Genomic DNA, 12,050 nt, shown 5'->3' with positions numbered 1-12,050 from the left:
ACCCTGCTTCTTGTCTCCCTAAAAATTTCTGATACTCTCTTTATTAATCCCTCTCTTATCCCCTTCTTTACCATAACTTTGTCTATTTCGCCTCGGTCTAATACTCATTTTAGTTAAAAATGAATTTCCTTCACTGAAAATTTAACAATGTTCAAATAAACAAAATTAATTTCCAGCAAAGTATTTTAATTTTGGATTAAACAAAAATACTTTTTAAAAAATATTAAAATTTGTAGACAAAGAGATGAACTATAAAATATTAGTTTTCAACCAAAAATGGAATAATTTAATTTTTACTAAAAGTAATTAATTTTTAAACAGAGTAATGAATTTTAAACTAACATGATCAATCTTTAATGTAATAGCTGAATTGAAAACCAAAAACATGAATTTTTAACAAAAGAGTTTATCTTTCAAACAATTAGTTTTATTTTCAACAACAAAAAAATAAATAATTTCCAAACAAGAAAAATAATTATCAAAAAATGCATAAATTTGCAACGAATAAGTTGAATTTTCAACTTAAAAAGTCAATTTTCAACCAAACTGACGAGTTTTCAACTAAAATGATAAATCTTTAACCGACATTGTAGTTATATTTTCAAACAAAGTGATGCATTTTCAAAGAAATAGTTTAATTTTAAACTAAAAAATATAAATTTTCAACAACAAAAAATGGATTGGTTAAATTTTTAACCAAACTGGCGATTTTTCAACTAAAATGATGAATCCTTAACTACAACAGTTGAATTTTCAAAAAAAAAAAAAACTTATTTTATACTAAAATACGAATATTCAACAAAATACATGAATTTTCACCTAGAAAAGAATTGTCAACCAAAAAATGAATAGTTCAAATTTCAGCTCAAAATATATATTCAACTGGAAAAAGTTCCATTTTCAGTATTAAAAAAAATGTCAAAAGGAAACTAATTTAAAAATAATTACATTTTCAAAAAAAAAAAAGTGACTAATTGATGAACCTTTAACTCGAATAGCTGAACTTCAAACCAGAGATGAACTTTGATCTAAAATCATGAAATATTTAACTGAAATAGTTATATTTTCAGTACAAAAATAATTAATGTTAAAACGAATTAGAAAAATCATTTTTAACAAGAGTAGTGTTCAGCCAATTAATCAAATGTTTATTGCAAAAAAGATGAATTCTAAAAGAAATAGGTTGTAACTTATATTTCAACAACAAAAATATTTAAATTTTTGCTCAAAACAGTTGAAATCAATGTAAAAAAACGACTTCTCAAAATAATTTTTGGATTTTCAGCTAAGAAAGAGAAAAAAGAACCCTTTTAACTTTTGGATGCACAGGAATGTAACAATCCACTAACATGATATGATGGACGTTTAAAAAAAAAATATCGTGTTACGGGACAAAATCTTTGTCACAGAAATTGACCCCTGATTTTGCAGCCCCAAATAATAATTTGATTAGCATTAAATTAAATTAATTAAAAACAAAATTGAACAGATAATAATTTTACATGAAATTTTAAAGAATAAAATTTTAAATGACTTAAACTTTTAAAGCTATACAAACCTAAAATTTTTTAGATTTTCAACTTTATAGTTTTATTCAATGTTTGAAATCTCCTCATTATTTAATTAATTAAACAAATGTTAAAACTAAGGTAAAATTTACTAAGTTGTAAAGTTAAAACTGAAAATCAAAATAAAGTTCAGGGAAAATAAATTAATTTCGAAACGGTTTACTAAAGCTATTTATAAATCAGATTGAAATTAAAAAATAATTATTTCCTTTTAAAATTAGCATTTTGAACGATCTTTCTTTATTTTCAAAATCGATTTCTAATGTCTTTCGGAATATAAAATTGGACCTTAAAAATGTTACTGGAAAATGATTGTACTAAAATCAATATAAACTTGCTTATGAACTTCAAATAAATACTGAAGTTTAAATTTAGACCATAAATGATCCCTAAAAATATAAAATGTGATCTAAACTTATTTCCAAAATGTGGAGATTTGGGAACTTTAAGCAATTTGAAAAAATTGAGAATCAGCCAAAATAATTTCTAAAATTTACGATCGACTCGAAGTGATTATAAAAAACAAAATCTTCGGGAAAGGATTTGTTAAATAGGCTCAGAAAAATATTTTCTAATAAGGAAAAATTGACTCACATACATTCGATTTTTCAGTTTTTATTTAAGATAAAGGAAAAGTTGATTCTAACTTTACTTTTCGGTCTTCTTCGTTTTCGCAGATGCTTGTTGCGCCCTGATAACCTTGATCACGATCTTCTGTTCTTCAATCAGGAAAGCGCGGACAATCCTGTAAAAAGTAATGTGAATTCAATAAAACAATATTTGGATATTCCTTTCTTTAATTACAACAAAATCGTGTTATGATTCAGCTGCGAAATTTAAATCTAAAACATGATTTTTTATTTCTAAAATACTCTAAATTATTACACAAAATTATAAAGCGCAAATTAATCGTATATCCAAGGTTTTATTTACAATTAAATCAGGGCGTCTACACAAATATTGGAAAAATATTCCGTGACAATTTCAGATGTAATTATTATTCATTAATAATTACAAGATATTTTAAAATATATTAGAACTATCGATTGATTAAATCATATTAAAAGCATAATTATCCATTTCCTGAATTTTTTCCTAAAGGTCATGACATTGAATAATAATTCAAACAAATTTTTATATATTCTTATACTTAAAATTCAGTGAATATTTAGATCAAATTATTGAGGCAACTATATTAAATTCAAGTGAAACCGCTTTAAATGTTTTAATTTTCAGTTTAAAAATTAATTATTTACTAACAAAAACACAACTTTTCAAACTAAGTGATCAATTTTCAACTAAAATTATGAATATTGAACTGAAATACTTGAATTTTCAAGCAAAAAGATAAATTTTTCAAGAAGAAAATTAATGCCATACCAACAAAGACGATTTTTCAAAAAAATTCACGAATTTTGAAATAAAAAAGATAAATCTTTAACTAAAATTATTAATTTAATTGCATCAGTTGAATTTTAAACAAAAAACGCGAATTTTCGACTAAAAAACTCGATTTTAACCAGGAAAATTAATTTCTACTAAAAAAAGTCGAATTCTTAACAAAATACATGAATTGGAAATAAAGAAGTTGAATTTTAAACTAAAAAGGCCAATTTTCAAGCAAATAGTTCAATTTTTAACAAAAAAATTGGTTTTCAACCAAAAATGGAATCATTTAATTGTCATTAAAAAATTAATATTCCACTAGAAAATAGGATTCAAAGTGATCAATTGTCAACTGTAATAGATTAATTTTAAACCATGAAGATGAATTTTCAACTAAAATGGTAGTATTTGAACTAAAAAAGTTGCATTTCAACCAAAAAGATGAATTTTCTATCAAAAAATTAATAAGTGTTCAGTTCAAGAAATTAATGTTCAACCAAAGAGCTGAAGTTTCAAATAAAAGGATAGAATATTCAAGTAGAATAATGACACTTTCAGTTTTTAAAAAACTCATATGAAAAAAACTTGCATTTTCGAACAAGTGATGAATTTTCAACTAGAATGATGAATCTTTAACTGGAATAGTTGACTTAAATAAAAAAGATGAAGTTATATCTGCAGTTTAAAAAAATGGATTTTCAAATCAGTTTTTTAAAACAAAATAGCTCCTTTTTCAAACCAGAAATCAATTTTCAGTTGAATTATACAAAAAAATAATGTTCAACATAATACATGAATTTTCAACTAAAAACGATTTATTCTCAACCAAAAATAGAATAGTTAAATTTTCAGGTACAAAAATTAATTTCAAAAAAAAAAAAAGAAGGAATTTTCAACAAAAGTAATTAAATACAGTAATATAAAGCTACCTGCACTAATAAAGAATCATTTTTATTCAATGTTATTTTATTATTTTAAAAAAATTCCTGAAATTTCCAGGGTTTTCCAAGCCTATGAAAGAAAATTCCCTGAAAATTCCAGGTTTCCCAGGTAGGGTAGACACTCTGTAAATAAACAATAGAAAATAACAAAAAGCGTCTTTAATCTTTATTGCGTATTAATTTTAAGGCCATATTATACCAGATTTTTCATATCTCACATCCACCAGAATTGACATATCAAATTAGAAATTTGGGAAAATAAATAAAAATCACTAAAAAATGTTTGTATAGAAAACTTGACATCTGAATTAGAGTTCTGAGCTGGTTATATTACTTTGAGAACGGTAACGAGAATGAGAATATTACCGAGAAATAAATTCTCTGTGAATTTATGAGAATCTCAAAATTTATTTTAATTAATAGAAAAATTGCATTTTTCCGATGAGTCTGATGTTCCTAACGTTAACGAATAACGAAAAAATTTTTTTTTCAAACATACGAAAGCTGCCATTTTACAGTAAAAAAAAGTTCTGCCAGGTTTTTGCTGATATGGTCTTCTGCTAATTCTAAAAAAAAAACAGGAAAAAAGTTTCATCCCCATATCTCATGTGGAACTTACCCCCACATATTTCGAAAATTCACCTAATTAAAAAATACGCCTGGTTTTTGCTGATATAATTTTCTGTTGAGGCCAAAAAAGCAGGAAAAAAGAAATCAACAGAAAACCATTTTTTAATTAGGTTGATTTTATTGAATATTCAAAATATACTTAGAGGTGAGTGGGGTGAGTTCCACATCAGATATGGGGATGAAACTTTTTTCCTGCTTTTTTGGCATCAACAGAAAAGCAGATAAGTAAAAATCGGGCGTATTTTTCAATTAGGTTGATTTTCTTGAATTTTCGAAATATGTAGGGGTGAGTGGGGTGAGTTCCACATGAGAGATGGGGGATGAAACTTTTTTCATGCTTTTTTGGCGTCAACAGAAAACAATATAAGCTAAAACAGGGCGTATTTTTTAATTAGGTGAATTTTCTTGAATTTTCGAAATATTTAGGGGTGAGTTCTACATGAGATATGGGGATGAAACTTTTTTCCTGCTTTTTTTGGCATTAGTAGGAAACAATATCAGCAAAAACCGGGCGTATTTTTTAATTAGGTTAATTTTATTGAATTTTCGGAAAATTTAGGGGTGAGGAGGTGAGTTCCATATGCGCTGAAGGTTTGAAGCTGCTTGCGGAAGTTCTTAGGGTTGTACGCAACTATTTTTTACTGTAAAATGGCAGCTTTCGTATGTTTAAAAAAAATTTTTTTCGTTATTCGTTAACGGTAGGAACTTCAGACTCATTTTTTTCGTTAACTTTTCGGTTAAAAGTTCAACTCTTTTTTTGAAAGTTTGTCATTTTTATTATAATATAATAAATTCAATTTTCTTCGTACAAAATTATTTTGTTATCTTTTTTGGATGAAAACTCAACTTTTTTTTGTGATAAAAAATTCTTCTGCTTTAAGATCAATTTCATATTTTTTTATAGAAATGCAACTATTTGCTAGAGAATTCAACAATTTGGTTAAAAATTTGTCTTTTTGGATTAAAAATTCAATGTTTTTGGTAGAAAATTATTTCTTGTTAAAAAAATTCATAGTTTGATCGTGAAAAATGGACTAAAATCTTTCTCAACAGAAAATTAATCTATTTTTTTTTTGAAAATTTATCTTTTTAATTTAAAACTTCATCGGTTATAGAAGAAATTTTATTTTTTGTTTGAAAATGCAACTTTTTGGTTAATTTGTCTGGTTGAAAAATTAACTGTTTATTAGTAGAAAATATTTCTTTGTTTGTTTGTTTAGAATACATTTTTTAACAGAAAATGGATTTTTTCCATTTTTTAGGAATATTTTTTAGTTAAAAATTCGCGTTTTTTTTTGTAAAAAAAAACTATTTTTTAGTTTGAAATTTCCTTTTTTTCTTTTTTAAGTAAAAATCACTTTTTCGTTGGCAATTTGTCCTTTTAGGTTGAATATCCAACTATTATGATAAAAATTCAATTATTTTGTTGAAAATTTCAGTATTTTGTTAAAGAGTTTTATTTTAAAGAGTTATCTTTTAAAGTAGCAAAAACTTTTTTTTTGTTTGAAATAAATTAATACATTTGAAAACTTTCAATTTGTATATGAAACACTGTTTTATTCCGCTTATAAAATATTCTATGGTAAAAATATCATAAGATTAAAATGCTGGTATTTGAATATTAATGATGTGAAATAAAAAATTAGTCAAAAAAAAACTCAGAGAATTTTGAAAATGTCACGCGTCTAAGTTTTCAGGGAGTGGGGTCTCCTTATTCTTCTTCGTTGTATTTATTGCATAATGTGAGACAATTGAATTTTGAGGTTAGAATTTCAGTCTGGCAGTATTAAATAATTAATTAATTTAAATTAATTAAAATTTTAAATTCCTGAATATGCCTGAGCTAGAAAATAATTTATATTCAACCGCTGCTATAATCTGAACAATAAAAATATTGGTCAAAATCATAAATTCTCTTTAATTATTGTTTTTAAATTCTCCTAAATTCTGTTATATTCTCGGTTATATATCCTGAACTAAAATTTCTGGGGAATTTAAGAACTCTAATCTGAATGCAAGTGATAAAGTGTCGGTAAAGTAGGAATCGGGCAAATATTACATGACCTTAAGGGCATGTGATACTTCGTCGTGTGGTCAATCGGGTACAGTCCCCCTGGCTTTTTTTCCACAAAAATTAAAATTTTTAAAAACTGAATTTGGATATGCTATAAAATATCATAACGGACGTCCCCGGACTCTTTTTTGAGGGATAATAACAAAAAAAAATTTATTGTGCTAAATCAAAATTGTATGCATATGCATTATTTTGATGTTACGTCGTTTTTCATCTCTGCCTTTCCGATAATCTGGAAATTATTTATGAAATAAACCTTTTTGATTGCCTGCAAACAAGGTTAGTTTCGGGAGATTAGTTACTATGTTTATTTTTAAGTCCAAAGTTTTCGTCCAAAAATATTGTGATGTTTGGAAGTAACGCTCGGGTGAATTGTAGCACATATAACCTCGAAATATACACGCACGTTGTTAGAAATATCAAAAATTTTGTGATAAAAAAACACAAAAAAGTGTGCGGGGATGTCCGTTAGCATTTTTGCTAACATTTCCCAGATTTTGAAGGCAAAATATTTCTTACCCTAGGAAAAAAGCCGGGGAATCTAACACTGAAAAAATCGATACTATTTCCTAAGCGCTATGCAAATTAATGACATTTTGTTAAATTAAAACTTGTTTTAATTAACCTAAAAAAAAAGTGTGTGGCGACGTTCGTTAGCATGTTCACTATCATTTCCCAAATTTTTAAGACAAAATATTTATTATTCTAGAAAAAAGCCGGGGGAACCTAAAAGTGGCAAAATCGACAATTTTCTAAGTATCACATGCCCTTAAAAGAATATGAAATAGCGCATATTCTTTTTTTTTAATCTGTGAATTCAATTATTTAGGCTTAAATATTATAAAGATGAAATAATTTGTTTGAATATTAGTAACATACCTTTCCTTCACACATTTGTGACAAAGGACTCCACCATAGACGCGCTTTACGGTCTTCTTACGTTTGCACATGCGGGATCGTTCCATTGGTCTTGCCGGTTGGATGCCTCTTAGTTTGTCTTTACACTGTCCGCATCTTGGGATCTTCTTCGGCTTCTTCAAGTACTGGTAAACTAATTTGCCACCAGGAGTGCGGACGCTGAAAAATAGTTTTTAACACGGATCTTTAGTGTACATCCTTTCCATGTTTAAATTTCACAAACGCATTTTATCAAATTCAAATTTAAATCAAACAATTGAAATGCTCATTTTAAAAGTACCATTTATTCGACATTTTTATTTTTTCCAGTTTAAATTTAATTTAATAATAATAATAATAATAAAATGGCAGGCCTTACAATCCATATGGGATAAAATATAGGGACTAACGGATACCTTTTGTCACACTCGTGGAGTCATTTCCGTATTTTTCGAACAGTTTTGTTTCGAAATGTATGGAAAATATTGTTAATTAAAACAACAAAAAATAAATTGGTGAATAACAGATATTTTAAAGGTAGAACATTTTGAAGCCTATTTAGAAAAAAAAAAGAAAAAAGTGCAAAGAGTGCGGCGACCAAGGCCATTATTTAACATTGTTGGCACCTGTCACTTTCTAAAAAATGCTAAAAAATCGGCGAAACTCACAGAAGATAATGTTCCAGGTGCAAATATAAGAGCACAGTATTGCGCAGCTGAAACGATGGCTTCAATGTAGAAAACGACCATTAAAAGGAAAAAAAAAAACGTGATTTAAATATAATAGTTTTGCGTGCTCAAGTGAAAGTTTTAAATAGATTTTATTTTTATCAAAACATTCAGGAGGTTAGAAATCCCGATAACAATGCTTCATTTAATATGTAAGAAGATGTTAGCAAAGAAAGAAAATATTAATACCTGCCAACACACAACCTTAACTAACCTTTCTACTAAATCACTTTTTTCCTTATAAAGATCGTTTCCTATATTTCAGGCATCGTTTAAGTTGTTTAACACTGTGCTCTTCCACCGATTTGTGCACTAATTTTGCTTCTGGAACATCACCTTCCGTGATTTTTGCCGGATTTTTAAACATTTTTTTTTCCGAAGATGACAGATGTCAACAGATGTAAATAATGGGCTTGCTCGCCTCATTTTTCGCACTTTTTTTCTGAATATACTTAAAAAATTTTTGCCTTTAAACTCTCATTTACTTACACATTTATTTTTCGTTGTTATTTTTATTCAGAATATTTTCCATACATTTCGACACAAAAATGTTCGAAAAATACGGAAATAACGTACAATTCTGGCACGTGCGCACTGTCGACAATTAAGTGGACTAAAAACAATGGAAAAATATGAAAAAAATCATTGAATTGCGGAAGTTTGAAATAAGTTTAGAAACATTAAAAGGACATTCAAGAGAATTTGATGAAATGTCTTCGAAATTTGAGGTTAGTTGTAAGAGTTCAAAATTAAGTGAATTTAGAAGAATTCAAAAGGATTTAAAGGAAATTCAGTCATTGTAACAAATATTTGAAAATTTTTGAAACCCTACTAAATTCCTCACTTCATGTGAATAAATTCTTTTAAATTTGTTGATATTTTCAGGAATCCTGCAAAATTTCTTTAAATAATTTAGGAACTTTTTAAATTTCTTAAAATCATTAAAATTCTTGGAAATTTGATAAAACCCCTTTGAATATTTAAAATAGCTTAAAACCTTATAGTCATATTTTCTAAAATTCTTTAAAACCTCATGCAAATTTTGCTAAATCCATCAAAAATATTAAAACCCGTGAAAATGGTATAAATCTCTTGAAAATTCCAGGGAATCTTTTTAAATACCCTAAAATATTGCAAAACCTTTGAAAACTCATTAAATTACTGAAATCAATAAAAAAATTGCTTTTTAATCTTTTAAAATAACGGAAAATTATTTCAAAACGTTTAAAATCCTTTAAAGTTTTTGAAAATACCAAGGCATTTAAAGAAATACTTTAAAATATTTCAAATCCTTTGATCATTGTAACAATTGATAATCAGGATCAATTCAATAAAAAACGTTGTAAACTTTTTAAAATACATTGAATTAAGTAGAATTAAGTAAATTTAGAAAAATTCAAGCATATTAAACAAATTCCAAAGAATTGATAGAATTCATGATTAAATAATACGAAATCAGGATGAATTTCAAAAAATAATTTCAAATGATCTTCAAATCCTTGAAACCCTATGAAAAAGCTCCCTTTTCGATTAAAACACCCTGAGAGTTTTAATAACCCCTTACAATCATTGAAATCCTCGGAAACCTTATAAAAACTGATGAAATATTTTTAAATAACTTAAAAATGTATAGGTCCATATATTCCAAAATATTAAACAAAATTCTTTATCGTAAAATATTTCAAGCGCTTTGAAATCTCTTCAAATTAATAAAAATAATTTTAAAAACTCCTTGAAATCTTTGTAAATTACCCAAAATATTTAAGGTCCTTTGCAATTTTTTTTAAATTACTTGGAACTTTTAAAAGCTCATGGAAATTCCTTGGTGATTTATTTATTATTCCAAATTTTCAACTCGACGTGAGGTTTCGTGTGAAAATAAGAAAGGAAATAAAAAAGTGCCAGTATGATAAGAATTTGGTCACGTGACCCTTTCGTCGCTTGATCTTTAACAGAATGTAATTTCAAACAAGCATATGTTTAATTTACTCGAGAACATAGATATTGCAAAAATAATGTAAATTTCAATGTTTTATTAAATTGTTGCTAATATCCGAAATAGTCAACATTTTTTCATCTTCTTAGGTTCATTTTAAAGCTGTCTTCACAATATCGAAGCAGCTTATGAACATGAATGTGACCCAAATCTATCAAAGAGCAAAAACTTGTAACAAAAATGTTGAAAAAATTGCAATATTTTTGTTGTAAGAAAAATATTTTTGTAAAATATATGAAACATATAATCAGGAAGTTTCTATAAAAGTCCCTCAAAATATATATTAATTTAGATTTTATACTGATTTGCCCACAGAAAAGATATTTTTATAATTTAACAATGATTTTCATAAATTTCAGATTCGGTTAACGACGTTTGTATTCAATTTCCTATTATTTGTACAATTTAAAATTCAATCACAAAATGTTTGATAAAATTATACATTTTTAATTGTGCTTTACTTCTATTTACCACTAAATATATTTTAATTAAATATATACGACTTATTGCTTTAGACTATTTATTCAATAATATGAGGCGATTAAATTTTGAGGTTAGACCTTGAATCAAAGATCCTCACATTTTTTCTTTTTAACTGGGCCTTTAATTTTTAATTTAATTATAATTCTAATCTTTCTCTTTTTACTAATTTAAATGTATACAAAAATATGTTCAAACACAGAAACTTGTAGCACATTACTATTCCATTCGATCTAATAAATTTTCTTAATTTAAGAATAAAAATGCGATTTAAACCTCAAATGAACCTGAAATTTCACCCCCAAAAAGTGCTTATCTAATAATACAAAAAATTTATCAATAATTTCCGACTTTAAAACCAAAAATAACCAAATATTGAAAATTTTCAAAATTTTCATGTGATAAATTTATCCGCTTATCATTTAGAACTCTCAAAATCAACCCAAACGTAAGCAATAAATTTTTAAAATTTGATAACGAAACCCAAAAATTCAGACCAGAAACTCCAAAAAAATAATTTGACAGATATTCCAAGTAGAACATAACCTCACTTTCACATTTTATCAATCTCTTTACGTCTTTAGTTTAAATTTGAAACAAGTTCAATAAATCGAAACTTAATCTTTTTTCAAAGCCACAAACTAAATTTGATCCACTTAAGATTTTTTTTCACAACAGAATTCAGTACACGTGGGAATTTACGTCGAGGAACCAAAACATAACCTCAAAATTTCACACAGATCGGAACAAAAGCCCGCATTTTTTTAAAGAAATAATCCCGATATTTAAGGAATTTTTTGGGGAAATAAAACAATAAATCAATGAAAAGTTGGAACTAAATACTTACACACGCCTCCTGTTGCTTTTTGTGTTGTACGACAACCGTCGCCTGTACGTAAGACGCTGGACCATTTTGGTTCTGCAAAATAAATCTAAACTTCACAAAATATCCAAAAAATATCGAAATCCCAGAAACACTCGGGATATACGGATGTCCGAATTTTACTTCACGATATCGTCTGTTTGACGATTATCGCGTAAAAAACGGATTTTCTCGAATCCTCCCAAAAACTGACACCAACCTTTTTCTTAACAGACGGAAAAGGAAGCTTCACTAGAAATTTTAATGCGCATGCGCGGATAAACAGGATCAAATCTGGGAATTATTTTTCAAGATTCTATTGAAATTAATTATTTTGAGGGAATGTATAAGAGTAAAATAAAAAATAGGGTATGTTTAAGTATCAAAAACAGGATTATTTCACGAAATCCTGGATTATTTAAATTAAATTTGAGGTTTAATAAAATATTCATTTTAAGGCCGGTAGCGCTCCCTGTAGAGATGTCCGC

At 26.8% G+C, this 12,050-nt stretch overlaps 1 protein-coding gene across 1 annotated transcript; it reads right to left on the bottom strand.

Moving 5' to 3' along the window:
- Positions 1-2,163: 2,163 nt before the first annotated feature.
- Positions 2,164-11,783, bottom strand: LOC117174708 (60S ribosomal protein L34-like). Its single transcript, XM_033364019.1, has 3 exons — positions 11,548-11,783; positions 7,479-7,676; positions 2,164-2,313 (listed from the first exon to the last, which is right to left on the bottom strand). Exons 1-3 carry the CDS (start codon positions 11,610-11,612, stop codon positions 2,217-2,219), a joined length of 360 nt encoding a protein of 119 aa, XP_033219910.1. The 5' UTR covers positions 11,613-11,783; the 3' UTR covers positions 2,164-2,216.
- Between the last annotated feature and the right edge of the window lie 267 nt (positions 11,784-12,050).

Source organism: Belonocnema kinseyi, chromosome 1 (genome assembly GCF_010883055.1).
Source record: "Belonocnema kinseyi isolate 2016_QV_RU_SX_M_011 chromosome 1, B_treatae_v1, whole genome shotgun sequence".
Lineage (NCBI taxonomy): Eukaryota > Metazoa > Arthropoda > Insecta > Hymenoptera > Cynipidae > Belonocnema > Belonocnema kinseyi.
This window is presented reverse-complemented; position numbering and strand designations above follow the sequence as displayed.